At 40.7% G+C, this 21086-nt stretch overlaps 1 protein-coding gene across 1 annotated transcript in view; it reads left to right on the top strand.

Annotated features, from left to right (window-relative positions):
• The window catches only part of LOC126152538 (gustatory receptor 68a-like), a 54631-nt gene extending 34058 nt beyond the window's left edge, over positions 1–20573 (top strand). Inside the window, exon 2 of the mRNA XM_049916013.1 lies at positions 19645–20573. Within this exon, the coding sequence (XP_049771970.1) occupies positions 19645–20573 (929 nt within the window). The remainder of the gene's footprint in view (positions 1–19644) is intronic.
• Positions 20574–21086: the final 513 nt, after the last annotated feature.

The following is a 21086-nucleotide window of genomic DNA, read 5'->3' as shown; positions in this document are numbered from 1 at the left end:
GAAATTAGGTTCATAAGGTGAAATATGATGAAGTAGATATATATTTTTGATTTACATTATTTGAGGCACAACAAGAAGTTATGAGGATCTCAGAAGGTACGTAAACAAGGTACGCAGAAACTTTTGGTATGAGGCCACCTGACTTGAAGCAGCCAAATTAACGTTACACACTGAACCAAAATAAAAAGAAAACAAGACGAATGTCTGACTTTGCGGAACGTAATCAGGCCTAGAATACGTTTTAATACTACATGTTGGCAGTCAAGCATACAACGTACCCGTGAAATTAGCTCCATTGGCTGTGTTGATAACTGCAGCAATAACAGGCGAATAGTAAAGGAGCAAGACACTCACATTATCGAATGAAGAAATGTGATTGTAACTGAGTGCTGGTTTGTATTTAACGGAGGCAAAGCACTAGCAGCTTTCTCTCAATAGTATGTCTAAGAAAAAGCAAAGTAATGCTATGGTCAAGACTAAACGTAATAATTAATATTTGAGAAAATATGTGGAAAATGTAATCGTAAATGTGTCACAATTCTGGAATAAGACTGCTTAAGTAACATAAGTGCTTCAGGATGTTTTTGAAATGATGAGCAAAGCAGATGGGTAATGCTGCAGAATGAAACACCTGATAGGGCGTCCAGCCGGCTCTCAAGATTAAATCACGAGGGACAAAAACGGATCATTAGTGACAGATGGTGACAAACGGTCAAAGACGCTCGGAGAATGTTACCAACAATGCCATCGTAATAATCAAACTTGTAATTTTCGAATGCCAAACGACCACGCTTAAAGAAAAATAATAATGTACTTATTTATTTACATTCACATGTAAAATAACCAAATGTCTGTTTCAGAAATTTGTTTATAACTATTAAGGAATTAATTTAAGCAATTTTGTATTGTTAAGTGAAATGATATAGGTCTTGTGTGCTGATGTTGGGCATGGTAGGATGGACTGGCAGTCGCAGAACAAAGGACCAGTTGGGCAAATCTGAAGTCATGCAGGTGAAACCTCACCTCAGTCACTGGAATTATGATTACGTGTTGCTATTGTGGGTTGTCTGCGTCTGTTTATGGCAGCTGTGTGAGTGCAAATTTGATCCTTCGTCTCCACGTACACATGAAATAATTATATAGGTTTCTTTGTATTTACTCTGTCTCGTTAAAAGTTTGCTTGACGTAAGGGAGTGCTGATTTATGTAAAGAACGACAATACGCCAGAATGGAAGTTATTGTAAGTGTGCGAAAACATTCAAGTAATGCATAGGTACCTTCTTGATAAATGTAAAGAATGGCAAATCGCCAATAGGAAATGTACATTTTGTACACTGTTAAATGAAATGGCTTCTTGATGGAAACAGATGTTGAATTATGAAAAATACTACAATGCTACAATAGCAGAATGAGTCTTCTGAAGATATTCTTTTATAATCTTTTATCTAACACTCATATTTCTAGCAGAAATCACACATAATTAAGTGAAATAATAGGTTAACAATATACTGCCCACCTGCCTCGAGATGACTGGGTGTTTGTGTTCTCCTCATCATTTCATCATCATGTTAAACACTTTTAATTTAAAAAAATAATAATATTAGAATCGAAATATCAGATTAATATGATAGCATGGCTGTCGACAGATACTTACTTTTAACTGTATTCAAAATTTATCAAGCTAACTTATTTCCAAATTGAGCATTGTTTTCGAGAACACTCAAACTTTAGGACCTTTCAAAAAAGAAGGTATGTATGATATTTCTGTCTTTAGCAGCCACCGTGTTGAATTAGAACAGTAGAGAGTGCAGCATTGTGCATATGATGTAATCATTTCAGTGAGGTACCAGTAGCAGATGGTAGCCTTCTTGTGGCAAGGACGGTCAGAATTGTTGTCTGTCAATATGATCAGCTGGTACGTTCGGAGGCTGCGCAGCAAAATGCTAAATGTCTTTCATTAATAACAGTGGACTAAGCTTACTTAACATTCTGGAATACGTATCTCTAGATAAAAAGCTATTGTCCGCTTATTTCGAAAGTCAGAGTTACGTACAAAACTAGAAACAGTAGTTAAATAAAGATGAAGACGAAGTTCTGCAGGTGTCTTCGGAGTCCCACCTAGACCAAGCTTACAAGCAAATTAGCAGTGCCGCTAACCAGATGTAATGGTCTAGTTATGGGAAATAGACGTGTTGCCTAACGCGACAATTGCGTTTCAATTTTCATGTAAATGCAGTGAAACGTCGAATAGATGGGAATGAAGAGTCATGTTTCGTACAGTCGGTTGTATCTTAGTTTTACTTAGAAATGTTAAATCTCGATCAGTTATGAATAATTAAGCGGTAATCAAGTATTCGTGTTGAGAAAGAAAGCTTGCGGATTTGTTGATAACTTGTGGATATAGTTAGTAACTAGCAGTTCTTGTGATCTGGTAAAGAAAATACAAGTGCCATCCATAAACGTTGTAAGAATCAGTTTTGTACCTAACATCAGTTCCTCGCTGTCAATTCATTACAGCCTCAGGACAACGGACCTACGACCTGCTTGCCGCTGTCTGCGCAGGGGATAGATTTGGAAGACTGCAGGTTGGTCAAACTGACAAATATCACTCACAGCGGCGAAAGCAACAAGACATCGTGTAATGCATTCTCACTCCAAACAGCATCTTTAACACGTCATCTGTAGTAACACAGAGGAGGCTGATATGTTATTCATAATCGTATTATAAAGTCATAAATTACTGTAAAAGTCTCATCCTCAATTAGTTAACAACACATCTAAAAATTTTACTTACTAAATTCCCATGAATGCCTCTGCAAAATAACCATAACAAATTATAATATTGTGAAAAACTGATTGAAAACTAAGCTGACTCGCGACTTCTGCAATGTTAAAGTATAACGAATTCCAGAATATGAATAAAGGATCCTGTCATCTTACAGCTGTCAGATTTAAAATTGCCAGTTTATTCAGACCTTGCACCACTGAGAAACAACGGAATTTCATCTAACTGGCCGGAGCCAGAAACATCACGTCGAATGCCACAACCAACACACATTTCATAAAATGCTGCTTCTACACCCCGAAGTGCTAACAACATTGTAGAACACAAAAACATATAAAGAGTCACATAATGACAAAGAAAAACAGAAAAAGTGAAAATCGGTGGTAGTGAAATTACAAGGATAAAAATGAAAAGACAGGCACCTGAATTTAGTTTCTGTTGTTGTTGTTGTTGATGTGGTCTTCAGTCCTGAGACTGGTTTGATGCAGCTCTCCATGCTACTCTATCCTGTGCAAGCTTCTTCATCTCCAAGTACCTACTGCAGCCTACATCCTTCTGAATCTGCTCAGTGTATTCATCTCTTGGTCTCCCTCTACGATTTTTACCCTCCACGCTGCCCTCAAATACTAAATTGGTGATCCCTTGATGTCTCAGAACATGTCCTGACAACCGACCCCTTCTTCTTGTCAAGTTGTGCCACAAGTTCCTCTTCTCCCCAATTCTATTCAATACCTCCTCATTAGTTATGTGATCCACCCATCTAATCTTCAGCATTCTTCTGTAGCAATACATTTCGAAAGCTTCTATTCTCTTCTTGTCCAAACTATTTATCGCCCATGTTTCACTTCAATACGTGGCTACACTCCACACCAATACTTTCAGAAACGACTTCCTCACATTTAAATCTATACTCGATGTTAACAAATTTCTCTTCTTCAGAAACGTTTTCCTTGCCATTGCCAGTCTACAATTTATATCCTCTCTACATCACCGTCATCAGTTATTTTGCTCCTCAAATAGCAAAACCCCCTTACTACTTTAAGTGTCTCATTTCCTAATCTAATTCGCTCAGCATCACCCGATTTAATTCGACTACATTCCATTATTTTCGTTTTGCTTTTGTTGATGTTCATCTTATATCCTCCTTTCAAGACACTGTCCATTCCGTTCAACTGCTCTTCCAAGTCCTTTGCTGTCTCTGAGAGAATTACAATGTCATCGGCGAACCTCAAAGTTTTTATTTCTTCTCCGTGGATTTTAATACCTACTCCGAAATTTTCTTTTGTTTCCTTTACTGCTTGTTCAATATACAGATTGAATAACAGCCCTGTCTCACTCCCTTCCCAACCACTGCTTCCCTTTCATACCACTCGACTCTTATAACTACCATCCGGTTTCTGTACAAATTGTAAATAGCCTTTCGCTCCCTGTATTTTACCCCTGCCACCTTCAGAATTTGAAAGAGAGTATTCCAATCAACATTGTCAAAAGCTTTCTCTAAGTCTACAAATGCTAGAAACGTAGGCTTGCCTTTCCTTAATCTTTCTTCTCAGATAAGTCGTAGGTTCAGTATTGCCTCACGTGTTCCAACATTTCTACGGAATCCAAACTGATCTTCCCCCGAGGTCGGCTTCTATCAGTTTTTCCGTTCGTCTGTAAAGAATTCGGGTAAGTATTTTGCAGCTGTGACTTATTAAACTGATAGTTCGGTAATTTTCACATCTGTCAACGCCTGCTTTCTTGGGTATTGGAATTATTATATTCTTCTAGAAGTCTGAGGGTATTTCGCCTGTCTCATTCATCTTCCTCACCAGATGGTAGAGTTTTGTTAGGACTGGCTCTCCCAAGGCTGTCAGTAGTTCTAATGGAATGTTGTCTACTTCAGGGGCCTTTTTTCGACTCAGGCCCTTCGGTGCTCTGTCAAACTCTTCACGCAGTATCATATCTCCCATTTCATCTCCATCTACATCCTCTTCCATCAAAGATCTTGGTATTCATGTAAGTGATTCTCCTTTCTCCTAACGTCTCTTTAATTTTCTTGTAGGCAGTATCTATCTTACCCCTAGTGAGATAAGCCTCTACATCCTTTCATTTGTCCTCTAGCCATCCCTGTTTAGCCATTTTGCACTTCCTGTCGATATCATTTCTGAGACGTTTGTATTCCTTTTTGCCTGCTTCATTTACTGCACTTTTATATTTTCTCCTTTCATCAATTAAATTCAGTATTTCTTCTGTTACCCAAAGCTTTCCACTAGCCCTCGTCTTTTACCGATTTGATTGTCTGCTGCCTTCACTATTTTATCCCTCAAAGCTACCCATTCTTCTTCTACTGTATTTCTTTCCCCCATTCCTGTCAATTACTACCTTATGCTCTCCCTGAAACTCTGTACAACCTCTGGTTTAGTCAGTTTATCCAGGTCCCATCTCCTTAAATTCCCACCTTTTTGCAGTTTCTTCAGTTTTAATCTACAGTTTATAACTAATAGATTCTGGTCAGAGTCAACATCTGCCCATGGAAATGCCTTACAATTTAAAACCTGGTTCTTAAATCTCTGTCTTACCATTATATAATCTATCTGATACCTTTTAGTATCTCCAGGGTTCTTCCATGTATACAACCTTCTTTTATGATTCTTGAACCAAGTGTTAGCTATGATTAAGTTATGCTCTGCGCAGAATTCTACCATTTCTTGGCCCCAATCCATATTCACCTACTATATTTCCTTCTCTCCCTTTTCCTACTCTCGAATTCCAGTCACCCATGACTATTAAATTTTCGTCTCCCTTCACTACCCGAATAATTTCTTTTATCTCATAATACATTTCATCAATTTCTTCGTCATCTGCTGAGCTAGTTGGCATATAAACTTGTACTACTGTAGTAGGCGTGGGCTTCGTGCCTATCTTGTCCACAATAATGTGTTCACTATGCTGTTTGTAGTAGCTTACCCGTATTCCTATTTTTTTATTCATTATTAAACCTACTCCTGCACTACCCCTACTTGATTTTGTATTTATAACCCTGTATTCACCTGAACAAAAGTGTTGTTCCTTCTGCCACCGAACTTCACTAATTCCCACTATATCTAACTTGAACCTATCCATTTCCCTTTTTAAATTTTCTAACCTACTTGCCCGATTAAGGGATCTGACATTCCACGCTCCGATCCGTAGAGCGCCTGTTTTCTTTCTCCTGATAACGACGTCGTCTTGAGTAATCCCCGCCCGGAGATCCGAATGGGGGAGTATTTTACCTCCGGAATATTTTACCCAAGACGATGCCATCATCATTTAATCATACAGGAAAGCTGCATGCCCTCGGGAAAAATTACGGCTGTAGTTTCCCCTTGCTTTCAGCCGTTCGCAGTACCAGAACAGCAAGGCCATTTTGGTTAGTGTTACAAGGCCACATCAGTCAATCATCCAGACTGTTGCCCTTGCAACCACTGAAAAGGCTGTTGCCCCTCTTCAGGAACCACACGTTTGTCTGGCCTCTCAACAGATACCCCTCCGCTGTGGTTGCACCTCCGGTACGGCTATCTGTATCGTTGAGGCACGCAAGCTTCCCCACCAACGGCAAGGTCCATGGTTCATGGGGGAGGATTTAGTTTCTACCGATCTGTATTTATTGAAAAATTTTTATTTAATGAAGTCAATGGAAACAAAACCACATTGAAAATTGCTAGAAATGCTTTCAGAGACTTTGCTAAGAGGGAACTTTATAGCAATGTGAATATATCATGTTACATATGTGAGTGTGTTATACATAGTGCTTATAATTAAATTTTTGCTTTTAGAGCCAATGTAGACGGAAAACGAACTGCCGTATGGGTATCCAACTTTACAGGAATGATATTCAGATTATGCGTTGCAGGGTTTGCACTTTAGTAGCGTTATGGCAGTGAGTAACATGACTTGCCATTACGTTCCGGTACTGGCATGCGACGTAAGGCTGAAACACAAGCATCAATGTGCGTTACTGTCGCATACGGTCAGGGAACTGGGCTTTACTCGTAAATTTCTTTTATTAAAACACAGCAACAGTGCTGCTGGAAGTGGCGAGTATCCACGCGTTAAAGGAACAGGGAGAGGTCCATCTCCCACACCGGGCTCGAGGAACATGATTCGGAAACTAGAATTAACTGGCGATTTTGGAACTGCTTCTGGCAGAGGCCGACGGCCAATTACGTTACGCCATAAACTGTTGAAACTGCTGTTGCCTTCTCTGAGAATGCTGGACAGAATGAGCGACCTTCAGGCAGAATACAAGCTGTGACACGTTAGCTGAACGTTCCACAGTCCACCGTTGTTTCCGCCGACAATGGAGCAGTCTCTTCCGTGGTTCCAGAGCGTCGTGGACGCAGATGGTTGCCACACAGAGCAACGTCCATAATGTGTACCTTAAATATGGTACTCAATTAAGGAACGTTTCCCTCTCATGTGGAAATTAAGATGTCTTTGTTTCAATGGCTTATTCGTTATTTCTCTTTCCAAGAAGCCGGCCGTTGTGGCCGAGCGGTTCTAGGCGCTTCAGTCTGGGACCGCGCGACCGCTACGGTCACAAGTTCGAATCCTGCCTCGGGCATGGTTATGTGTCAAGTCCTTAGGTTAGTTAGGTTTAAGTAGTTCTAAGTTCTAGGGGACTGATGACCTCAGATGTTATGTCCCATAGTGCTCAGAGTCACTTGAACCATTTTCTTGGCAAGGTCTTAAAAATATTTCCATAATGTTTTATTGGCCCATAATTACTCGTTTTTCATAAGGGGCCGTCTCATGTAGCGAAAGTTTAATAATAACCACCCTGGTCTGTGTCGTATGCAGCTACAAAGCACACTACTGGCCATCAAAATTGCTACACCACGAAGATGACGTGCTACAGACGCGACATTTAACCGACAGGAAGAAGATGCTGTGATATGCAAATGATTAGCTTTTCAGAGCATGTGACGTAGCATGTGAAAGTTGCTGGATTTGGACGGGTTACTCTTGTAACTGAAATATCAGATCTGAAGATGGTTCTGAATGAACCGAAACCGGTCATATGAATAATAAAAAAATTTTTTGCAATCAAGACGGATTTTAAGTAACATTATAAAATAAGTGATTGTTGTTATCCCACAAGACATTATGTCTGTTTTTACAAAACATTCGCACAAGGTTGGCGCCGGTGGCGACATCCACAACGTGCTGACATGAGGAAAGTTTCCAACCGATTTCTCGTACACAAACAGCAGTTGACCGGCGTCGCCCGGTGAAACGTTGTTGTGATGCCTCGTGTAAGGAGGAGAAATGCGTCCATCACGTTTCCGACTTTGATAAAGATCAGATTGTAGCCTATCGCAATTGCGGTTGATCGTATCACGACATTGCTGCTCGCGTTGGTCGAGATCCAATTACTGTTAGCAGCATATGGAATCCGTGGGTTCAGGAGGTTAATACGGAACGCCGTGCTGGAACCCGACAGCCTCTTATCACTAGCAGTCGAGATGACATGCATCTTATCCGCATGGCTGTAACTGATCGTGCAGCCACGACTCGATTCCTGAGTCAACAGATGGGGACGTTTGCTTGACAACTAACCATCTGCAGGAATAGTTCAACTACATTTGCAGCAGCATGGACTATCAGCTCGGAGACCATGGCTACCGTTGACACTGCATCACAGACAGGAGCGTCTGGGATGGTGAACTCAACGACGAACCTGGGTGCGCGAATGGCAAGACGTCATTTTCCGGATGAATCCAGCATCATGATGGTCGCATCCGTGTTTAGCGACATCGCGGTGGACGCACAATAGAAGCGTGTATTCGTAATCGCTGTACTGGCCTATCACCCGCCGTGATTGCATGGGTGCCATTGGTTACACGTCTCGGTCACCTCTTGTTCGCATTGAAGGCACTTTGAACAGTGGGCGTTACATTTCATATGTGTTACGACCCGTGGCTCTACCCTTCAGTCGATCCCTGCGAAAGCCTACATTTCAGCAGGATAATGCACGGTCGCATGTTGCAGGTCCTGTACGGGCCTTTCTGGATACAGAAAATGTTCAACTGCTGTCCTGGCCACCACATTCTCCAGATCTCTCACCGATTGAAAACGTCTGGTCAATAGTGGCCGAGCAACTGGTTCGTCACAATACGCCAGTCACTACTCTCGATGAACTGTGGTATCGTGTTGAAGCTGCATGGGCAGCTGTACCTGTACACGACATCCAATCTCTGTTTGACTCAATGCCCAGGCGTATCAAGGCCGTTTTTACGGCCAGAGGTGGTTGTTCTAGGTACGGATTTCTCAGGATCTATGCAATCAAATTGCGTGTAAATGTAATCACATGTCAGTTGTAGTACAATATATTTGTCCAATGAATACCTGTTTATCATCTGCATTCATTCTTGGTGTAGCAATTTTAATGGCCAGTAGTGTAGTTTGCGAAGCTATGAGCATCCGTTGATACAGAAATAACACTGTTCGTCTTTACGTATGAATAATCGGTACAGTGTCGATAACATTCGTCTCTTAGCTCACGATGGATACAGGCTAACTGGAAGCAATTAGCAGTGTACTTCATTTACCTTCGCATTTGTCGTGCGACCGTAATTTTCCGCATTAGACAATAATTCCTGTCACGTTCAATTTTCAAAGTGTAAGAACCACGGCAGACCACGAAAAATGAAAATCCGGTACGTCCGTTTCTGCCTCAAGTGTCACATCAGCGAACACTCAAACTGTCGTTTGTCATTCACATATAGGAAATTGTTTGGCTCCATGCTGCTGCGGAAACTACATTAACTCCTAACGGGCACGAAAGCGTGTAAGCTGCAACGTCCCCTTAGAACAATTTATACAAGACTGTGCTTCACCTGACACTCAATAATTTTAGCGCAACGCAATCTGACTATCAAAAATCCCTGCAAAAGAATGGCCCTGAGTAACATTAAACTATACTTTTCAGAAATCACTTACCTCACAAAAATCTTCGTTACTCGAACTACTGCAATACAGCGAGCGCCACTACTGCCAGCTAAATAAAAGATTCAAACTACTGAAGGTACTAACTACTGATAGGGATAGTTAGCAAATGAAAGATATTAATAGAGAACAAACAATGTATTTACCTTAATATTCATAATTGACATCCAGTAATACAAATTATCAAAACTCCGCCATCTCTCTCCCCACATCCACCACTGCTGGCGGCTCACCTCCAACTGTGCAACGCTACGCGCTGTTCACATCCAGCTATAGCAGTTCATGACAACAATGGCAGACAACAATGCAAACTAGCCACAGGCTGCACACAGCACAGCCAGTGATTTTCATACAGAGCGCTACGTAACGTTGCCAATAAGAAAACATAAACAGCAAACTTACATAAAGAAAACATAAACAGCCTACTTACATAGAGAAAACATAAACAGCCTACTTACATAGCCCCCATGCTCCCCACAAAAAATTTTACGAATGGTGTTGGGCACTGGCCAATACATATTTGAAAAATGTTTTCATAATTACAGTAAGAAAGATATCAAATGCACACACTTATTGATACAAAGTTGGTCAAAAGCTAAAATTTTCTCACAGTCCATAAAGATAGTCCTGATCATTCATCATAATAGTAATTACAGTTTCTCATTAGTAAAAGAAATTGCATACAGAAGTAGTGGATCTCCGTGCAGTCTTGAAGAAGTAGTGTTGTCCTTCCAACGGAAAGACAGTGCTGAATCTTGACATGCTGACAGGTAATGGGCCACAACAGAGCAAACCCACAGCAGAGTCATTCGACATTTTGAAGAAGATTGGTAGGTAGGTCATCACAGAGCAGACCCACTGTAGTCCTGGTAGAGATTACAGTATTGGTGGGTCATCAGAGGTGCAGACCCACTGTAGTCCTTGTAGAGAGTATGGTATTGGTGGACCACCAGAGGTGCAGACCCACTGTAGTCCTGGTAGAAATTATGATATTGGTGAGTCAGCAAAGGTGTAGACCCACTGTAGTCCTTGTAGAAGTAATGGTATTGGTGGATCATCAAAGGTGTAGACCCACTGTAGTCCTTGTAGAGATGGCCAGCAGCCATCTGCTGCGACTGTGCAGGTGCACAATCACCATCGAAGAGTCTTGCGGAGAATTTTGCAAGTCCATAACCACCACTTGTGCACTCACAAAGTTCTTTGGAATTGTCCTTAGAACGAGCAATGCTGTTATCCAGTCCCTTGCTGAATTATCAACACACGTGCAAACACTAACAGTCCCTACTTCTCACATATTGTCCATATACTATGACCAACAGAAACGTGTGCAGTGAAATGAATGCTTACAAGTTACTTAATTTGATTAACTGGCGTCAATTACAACATTATAACATGAGAATACAATTACAAAGGTACAAAATACATCATTAAAGAACATAACAATACAGATAACATTTGTAGTACAGGCTTTACAACAGAATAGAAATAAACATATACATCAGTGTTACAGGAATTATAACATGAGTACATACATAAAAGATCAAAATAACTTTTGAAACATCAACTTTACACATGAGCATTAAAACAAAACAGAGTAAATAATGTCTCAACATTTTTACAAAGTAAATAACATAGAAAAATTCTACAACATAACTCTCATCAGCTAAACACATAAAGACAGGAAAAACACAAATACACAAGGGTACACAAACATATAGAGGGATGACATAAAGGAAAGGACAGGGTTTGTTTTACTGCAGTATTTTGCAAACAAAACTTTCTTTACTTCTCAGAGATCTCCCTTCATTCATCATTATTCCCAAAAAGTCCTATCTATACCTCCTTCCTGTATTCTATTCATATTTCTTTCAAAATAATTATTTCTGATTGTACAATACTCATTTGGGCCCAAATCTTTTTCATATAACTTCGCAATGTATTCTTTACCTATTCTCCATAGTCAGTTTTTTATATAGTCTACCCCCTCTTAAGCTAACTTAAATCTACTGAGCTCAGATATATATACAAAATACGTAACAAACTGTTGAGGATGCGGTTATGTTGTTCCCATGAAGCTTCTGCTATTAGAATATCGTCCACATATAAGGTGATGTGACGTTTTAAGAACTCAGGTAATATGGAATTTAACCCACGAATGAATGCTGCCGAAGAAATGTTCAAACCAAAAGGAAGTTTCCGAAACTGATAACAAACGCCGAAGCAAAGGAAAGCTGTGTATTTTCTACAGTCTGGATGAAGTTCGATCTGATAAAAGCTGAATCTGAGATCAATGGAAGACAACACTTTTACACCATTAAAATTTTGAAGAAGTTCTTCCATCGTCTGCGGCCTGTCTGTTTCAGGAATAATGATAGTATTGATTTGTCTCGAATCTAAGACAAGTCTGATCCATCCATTTTTCTTCTCAACAACATGTAACGGATTGTTGTATGAGCTTACTGCAGGCTCAATAATACCCTCGTCAAGCATAGATTGTATTTCTGTTCTAACACGGTCCCTATGATGTGCTGGAATTACGTATGGTCTAACACAAAATTTAGTATGCTCACGAACACGAAATTGGTATTGAAATCCCTTGATTGTTCCTGTTTTGTGAGTAAAAACTGTAGAATGTGCTTGTAAAATCTCAAAAAGGTCCTGCCTATCAGTGTCATTACAATTCTCAATTGTTTGAATTTTATTCTGAATTAACTCATTAATTTCAAATATGCCGTCGATGTCATCCCTGATAGTACTTGCAGAGTGATTGTTAGTGTCTAGTTCCGTAGAAAATTCCGAACTGTTGTCTAACAGAAGATAAAGCCGATTAATTTCCTCATCATGGTTTGAGAGCCAGTCTTCAAATTTCAAAGCTATTGCCTTACCTTCTTTCTCTAAACTTATTTCAGCATCTTGAAAGCTTAAGACTGCTTTGTATTCATTCAAAAAGTCTACTCCCAGTATAATTTCCGTCGACAATAATGGAACAATAAGAAAGTTCATAGAGAAGCTGTGGCTTTGACAAAAGAATTCTAAATTGGTTTGTTGGCGTACATCTACACTTTTTCCAAAGATTGCACCTTGTAATTTAATCTTACGTAACGGAAGTGTGGGGCAATCGTTCGATTTGTTGCATTTGCTAAAAGCTGTTTCACTAATTACTGAAATGGGACTGCCAGAGTCAAGTACTGCCGTAAATTTTACGTCATTTACAGTAATGTGAATCACGGGATATGCAATGTTGTTATGTTTTACGTCGTGTTCCTGGAGTAAGATGTCCCTAATGTCTTCCATTTTTACGTAATTACTAGCTACGGCAGCTGCGTCGTCAGTTTCATAAGTACGTATTGTGGCTGCCAGCGGAGTGAGTCATTGCCTATTGTCTCTTTGTTGGCGCGCGTCGTTATTGGGATTTGGAGACCTAACTTCTACAAATTCATCGTGACGAGAGTGCTCTGCTCTGTTTAAATCTCGCCAGTTCTGATGCAATTCAGGTCTGTCGTTACGATCATATCGTCTGTCGTCATGTCGGTAGATTCAATAGTTTCTTTCTTGTCGGTCACGTGGTGGAGAATTTCTCCCTGAATCGTAACTGCGTGCTGGACCGTTGCATCTAAAGTTATTCTGTCTCCCTTGATAATAATTATTTTGGTTCCCGTATTGTCTGTTTCTCTGATTGTCTCTGTGATAGTCATTACTGCAGAGAGGTGATCTTTCCCTGTAATTATTACTACTCTGCCAACGGTTGTCATACGGGTGGTGTCTATTTTGGTCACAATTTGTGTGGTGAGAATAGCCTTGTCGCGTCCAGTTATCGTTTCTGTCATCACGGAATTGTGACGGATGTGACCTGTAGTGATTGTTTTCCTGTTTTCGCATCCCGCGACTGTCTGTGTCAATTTCTAATTCTTGTAACAGTCCCTGAAAAGCTTCAATGTCGTCTTTGCAACGTCCTGCTAAAATAATAAGCCGTAAATGTTCAGGTAATTTGATTAAGCAAATGCGGATGAGTTCTGAGGGGCTGTATGGGTTTGACAGGTACTGATTTTTGTGCAACATGTCTTCAAAATATTTGACAACACTGGAAAATTCATATTGTTCAAAGTGTTTCATCATCATGATGCTATGTTTTACTCAGTCTTGTGTAGCTTGTGACCAATATGCTGAGAGGAACGCATGGTAAAATTCTCCTTCACTGTGACAATCGTGAATGACCGATCGCATTCTTACAGCTGGTTCATTCTCCAAGTAGCCACACATAAATTCTAACCTGTGCTCCAATGACCAGTTAGGAGGGAAACAATGAGAGAACTGATGGAGCCACGCTTGTGGATGGATGTTGTTGGCAGAATTCTTAAACGTTTTGAATTTACGTGTAGTAATGAACAGCTTATAGTCAAAATCATCGTGTCGGCGAGTAGCATATCGGTCATTGTTACGTCGTGTCGGCGGTTCGATCTCAAAATTCGGTGCACATTGCCAATTTCTTTCATAACTTCCGAAATGCCCTGTGTTATTATTTTGTGGCTGTTCCGTATTTCTATGTCCCTCTTCCCGTATTGGGGCGCGAGTGTCCTCTGAAATACGTAATTCTTGTATTACCTGTGTCAGCTGATCTTGTACTTCCCGGATTTCTCTTTTGTACTGTGTATTGATTTGATTCAGATTTTGTTTCAGTTTCCTAATTTGTTCGCACTCTTCTGTGTCATTAAAGACTACCGGTTTTGTATCATTCAGATTATCATCTACCTTCGTAGGTAACTTAGTGACCTGATCCGAAAGTTCGGCTACTTTCTCCGATAGTGAACACATTTCTTCAGTGTGTTTTTCTGAACCAAGTTTCAGAGTGTCCATTTGTGTTGAAATCGAATCTACTGTGTCCTTTAAATTTTCCTGAGTTTTTGCAAGTTGCGTAACTGAATCGGTAGATGCAACTGAGTCAATTTTAGCTTGCAAGGTGTCGTGATTTTCATGAACAATAGTTTGCAGTTCTTTTATGGCTGTTTCATGATTCTATAATGCATTTTCATGACGCGAAAAAATAGGTTGGAAATGCTCACAAATTTGTGTTTTTACGTCACTACAGACTTTCTGACATTTCGATTCGATTTTATGTAACTCAGTAGTTAAATCTTCACGTGTTTGTTCAAGCGTATGTTCCAATGAGTCTAACTTTTGAAGCTTTTGTTCCATTGTGTCTAACTTTTGAAGCTTTTGCTGTGTTTGTCTCTGATTTTGTTCCATTGTGTCTAACTTTTGAAGATTTTGTCCCATTTGTTTCTGATTTTGTTCAAGCGTTGTGTCTAACTTTTGTAGCCTTTGTCCCATTTGTTGCATTAACTGTAATAACAATGCACTGGTGTCTGAAACATGTTCCTCAGTGCTTTTCGGCAGTGAATTTGTACCGGCAACATTCACATTTTGACAAGCGGAAAATTTGTCTTGACTCATTTGAGAAAACGGTGAGGATGCAAAACCTGAATCTACAGTATTTGCAAAATTGTGTCCTATCATTTCGGATTCCTGAGGCGAGCTGTTGCCGACCGATCGATCGATAATGCTTCCCTGTTCACTACCTGTTTCACTGCCTATGCCATTGTTTGACGCCCGCTCCATTTCCCTATGCACAGTTACCAAATTACTACTTTGAATATTAGTTAATTCATTACATGGTGGGGCCAACACACTGCTTTCGTCTTCACTGTCATTTCTCAGTTTACTTTGGAGCCGAGTGTTACGTTTTTCACACGCCATTATTGTCACAATATTTCACACAATAACACAGAAAAGCACAATTTGAGTAGCAAAAATAAGAGAACACATTAACATAGCACTGAAAATAATATGTAGTTAATTACAAGCGCAGCTGCGAAATACTTGGTGCAAATCTACATGCATGCCACAACTGTTTTACAGTACAACAATGAAAGACTGCAACTACAAAGGAGATTCTCTCTACAATTACGCGCTTGCAATAAACAAAAGAACACTGAATACACAAACTACAAGAAAACATCAGAAGATTCCAGTGAGGTATCCTAGGCTAAGGGTCGACATATGCAACGTCCCCTTAGAACAATTTATACAAGACTGTGCTTCACCTGACACTCAATAATTTTAGCGCAACGCAATCTGACTATCAAAAATCCCTGCAAAAGAATGGCCCTGAGTAACATTAAACTATACTTTTCAGAAATCACTTACCTCACAAAAATCTTCGTTACTCGAACTACTGCAATACAGCGAGCGCCACTACTGCCAGCTAAATAAAAGATTCAAACTACTAAAGGTACTAACTACTGATAGGGATAGTTAGCAAATGAAAGATATTAATAGAGAACAAACAATGTATTTACCTTAATATTCATAATTGACATCCAGTATTACAAATTATCAAAACTCCGCCATCTCTCTCCCCACATCCACCACTGCTGGCGGCTCACCTCCAACTGTGCAACGCTACGCGCTGTTCACATCCAGCTATAGCAGTTCATGACAACAATGGCAGACAACAATGCAAACTAGCCACAGGCTGCACACAGCACAGCCAGTGATTTTCATACAGAGCGCTACGTAACGTTGCCAATAAGAAAACATAAACAGCAAACTTACATAAAGAAAACATAAACAGCCTACTTACATAGAGAAAACATAAACAGCCTACTTACAAAGCTTGCAAATAACACATTATAAAGAACTTCTGTTTCATTAACTCACGCCACAGCAGCAAGTTCAGTCCAGCCATTGACGAGATACCCTGTAGCACTGTAGGAGCTCACAGTATTTGAATCACTCGGTTACTTTGATTATACAGTGTTCATGGAGATAATAACTCCATACAGTATTCGGAATTTAAGTGTTCGTCTGTATTTACAATACTTCGCATTTCGACATGCACGAACTGTTCGACTCCCTCACTATGGGAAATTGCTCTCTCCTTCGCACGCACCTCTCCAGTTTTCCTCATTATATTCATTGAAATTAACATTAAAGTTACATAAAGCTAAAATATTACATGCCGCGCGGGGTAGCCGGGCGCTCTCGGGTGCTTTGTCATGGTTCACGCGGCTTCCCCCGTCGGAGGTAGGAGTCCTCCCTCGGACATGGGTGTGTGTGTTGTCCTTAGCGGAAGTTATTTTAAATTAGATTAAGTATTGTGTAAGCTTAGGGTCCGTTGAACTCAGCGGCTTGGTCACATAGGACGTAACCACAAATTTCCAAAATAAAAAATATTACACACAAAGGCAAACATATTACAACGTGATTAAGGCGATGCACAGTTATATATAGTCGTTACTATAGAACGAACATGTGAAACTGCAAAGATGTATATAATTTACCCATATTCTTGTTTTGCAACAGGAGAAGATGAAGTAGCACTGTTAACAACGTCTTCGCGCACACAACCAGCCGGCTGCGAATTGAGTGAGGTTCAGCAACACGACGGAACTGAAACCTGACGCGTTATTCTCGTCGCCGCCACCAACCAGCCTTCTGTGGACGTGAAGTGTAAGAACAAGAATGGGATACATAATTGGGGCGGAGCGAAAAAGTCCATTGCTCGTCTAGCCTAAGACAAGTCTCCCATTAATAACGGCAACCGAGGACGAGCAACGACTGCCGTGGACCTGTATCTTAAGGGCACTTGTTTGGTCCCTGGATGGTTCTCGAATCTGTTGTACTAAACGACTTCCCCAGTAAGAGTTAGGTACTAATAAAACTACTGTGTCAATACATTCTCTCTTCTTCTTAAAGGAGCTCACTACTACCTACTGTGTTGGAAGAATTCGTTTCAGGCACCGCATTCGAAGTACTAGAATAAGCAACGACCTGCCACTGTTCGCATTTCTTATGGTATAGGGACTAGTTTGTGCTTACGAGAATAAGACAGCCGAAGGAGGTAAGCAAGTCATCCCATCTCTATGGCCTCTCACTTCCGTAGGTGCGAAATGAGCAACTACACCCTCAGCAGAGCGGCAACAATCTATGTTTCGGCATCCCCTGCTGCTGATGTTATGAATCATAGTCTTACGTATACAATGGTTTGGTGTAAGTGATTTGGGAAATAGTCTGAGAACAGTTGCAGCTCTTATAATGCAAACACGAGATATATATGTGATCTGAAATACACACTAACGTTACAGTTGAATAGCATTATCAATGCTAGTCAATTTTTGTTTCTTGTATCTTGTGAAGTTGTTGTTGTTGTGGTCTTCAGACGTGAGACTGGTTTGATGCAGATCTACATGCTACTCTATCCTGTGCAAGCTTCTTCTTCTCCCACTACTTACTGCAACCTATATCCTTCTGAATCTGCTTAGTGTATTTATCTCTTGGTCTCCCTCTACGATTTTTACCCTCCACGCTTCCCTCCAATGCTAAATTTGTGATCACTTGATGACTCAGAACATGTCCTACCAACCGGTCACTTCTTCTTGTCAAGTTGTCCCACAAACTCCTCTTCTCCCCAACTCTACTCAATACCTCCTCATTAGTTATGTGATCTACCCATCTAATCTTCAGCATTCTTCTGTAGCACCACTTTTAGAAAGCTTCTATTCTCTTCTTGTCCAAACTATTTATCGTCCATGTTTCACTTCCATACATGGCTACACTCCATACCAATACTTTCAGAAATGACTTCCTGACACTTAAATCAATACTCGATGTTAACAAATTTCTCTTCTTCAGAAACGCTTTGCTTGCCAGTGCCAGTCTACATATTATATCCTCTCTACTTCGACCATCATCAGTTATTTTGCTCCTCAAATAGCAAAACCCCCTTACTACCTTAAGTGTCTCATTACCTAATCTAATTCCCTCAGCATCGCCCGACTTAACTCGACTACATTCCATTATCCTCGTTTTGCTTTTGTTGATGTTCATCTTATATCCTCCTTTCAAGACACTGTCCATTCCGTTCAACTGCTCTTCCAGGTCCTTTCCTGTCTCTGACAGAATTACAATGTCATCGGCGAACCTCAAAATTTTTATTTCTACTCCATGGATTTTAATACCTGCTCCGAATTTTTCCTTTGTTTCCTTTACTCCTTGCTCAATATACAGATAACATCGGCGAGAGACTACAACCCAATCCCACTCCCTTCCCAACCACTGTGATACAAATGAATAAATATGCAGTGACCAGTATGTCAGTAAAGAGTAGCAGTTTTTAATGGAAAAATGTCTAGATTATTACTACAACAAGACTAAAACTTACAATGAACAACGTATTCCAGTTAGAGGCTGGAGTAATCACATCAAGAAAGTGAAACGTGTTGGAAAAATGGCAGTAAAGAACCCGAGTACAGGCTATTGATCAACAGCATAAAAATATGGTAAGCGTATTGGTTAAGGTAGTCATTTGCAATTTACTTTAGACGTCAATAGACAATTAGTAAATGAGATTGTGGCAAGCTGATAAGTCTGTCGTCGATTATGAAAATACACGCCAGTCTTAGGGCAATTTACACACAGACAAGCGTGAGTCGAATTTTGGCATTTAGTGATGTTACTCTGGTTCGAAAAGTTCCACTGCTAGGGAGATACAAGGACTTGTAAAGTTTCCTCAGTTGCTTCGTTTCTTTCTGAGATTTGTCACTGTCATTGGTAGACATTAAGCTACATATCTGCGTTAAACGCAATGCCCGTGACTTACGGGAAGAAGCGGATGATTCTTCGTGTATGCTTCGAACCGATATACGAACTGTGGAGGATATTTGGGCTGATTTCTGTCACAAAGGAAAGCAGATACAATGCGTGTTCCAAGTTTTGTGAAAACAATGTTTGCAATAAATTAATGACACTGTCAACTTTCTGGTTCTCAGTAACAATGATTGTTATAATAGTGAATTTGGCTTCAAATATAATGGTATACCGTTCCATTTCAGACTTAATAACTTTCACATACATGATCACAGATACTCTGTCATCTTTGCAGCCAGTGCTACTGATGGGGATATGCATTGTAACTGACCATCAAAACCTGCGGCGTTACTTCAGAGAGCTGAAGTACGCAGATGCTCATCTACTGCCGAAGAAAGAAGACAACATGCAGACATTGGGAGGATTCCTGCTGGCTGTATACCTGACTGTGGCAGTTACAGTTTTCGCCACTAGTGATCTAAAGACTGCCCGAATGTATACGTGCCTGCTAATAATATATTATTCATTCTTGGACATTTTGGTGACGCTGCAGTTCGTTCTGCTGGAACTCGAGCTGTGGGCCCGGTTCCGCTCCCTGAATTCCCGCCTGCTTGAGATTGTCCCAGCGCGCCTCACACCGACGTCGCTGTACCGACCCACGAGGTCACTGTCTCCACCTCCCAGCAGACTTCGCCAGTTGCTGGAGGCGTACTTGGCACTGGGTCGCGCTGCCCAGCTGCTGCAGGACCACTTCGGAGCGCCGGTGGCTGTCACTGTAGCGCAGTCGATGTGCTGCTCCACTCGAAGCGCCTACGAAGTGCTGCTGAAACAGCTGCAGCCTCAGTGGACCTCACAGCTGCACCTCAGCTCTTCGGTGGGCAACTCACTCATGTGGCTGACGTCTCACTGGCTACGACTGTCCACGGTCGCCCTGTCATGTGCGGCGGTTGAACAAGAGGCAGCTGCTGCCACTGCCCTCTTCCTGAGGGCTTCTGTGGCGTCTGAGGGCCACTGTCCAGAACTGGAGGCATTCTTGCCGCTCCTGGTACACAGTCCTCCACTGCGCTTCTCTGCCGCCGGCTTCTTCACGGTCGACCGCCGGCTGCTGGTGTCAACACTAGCCATTGTCGTCACTTACGTCGTCATCTTGGCTCAGATTACCCCGGCACAGTAAGCTCCTGCTGTGTGAACAACATATGTAATGGTAAATGGCAGCGTAACCCGCTCACGAATGGAGGTAATTCTTAAGTGCTATTCATCTGGCTGGTACGTTTATATAGTAGAAACATACAAGACGCAATTGAGAGCTTGTGTTGAAGCAGCTTAGCTTGCGATAAGAGTTTGCTTTTGCTATGAGTAAACTGTGATATGCTAATGAGAGCTCATACGTAATCGCAGATGGCATATGAGACCTGAATGTAATTTAGCGATTGGAAGTGATTAATGTAGGTAAGACGCTATACACTAATGATTTCTGCAGGTATTATTATATTGCATTTATTAAGTATAATATGCAGACGAAATCATAGCCATCACCAATCTTGTTCAAATATTGTACCACAACTGTCACATTAAATTAACGAATAGTATAAATAAATAAAATGTGAAGGTATTCTTAAAATTACACAAAATGAAACACAGAATTATTTAAATATATGGCAGGTTAATGTAGTATCTACAGATAATT

This window comes from Schistocerca cancellata, chromosome 2 (genome assembly GCF_023864275.1).
Source record: "Schistocerca cancellata isolate TAMUIC-IGC-003103 chromosome 2, iqSchCanc2.1, whole genome shotgun sequence".
Taxonomy (NCBI): Eukaryota; Metazoa; Arthropoda; class Insecta; order Orthoptera; family Acrididae; genus Schistocerca; species Schistocerca cancellata.
Note: the sequence above shows the minus strand (reverse complement) of the source record. Positions and strands in the feature narration are given on the sequence as shown.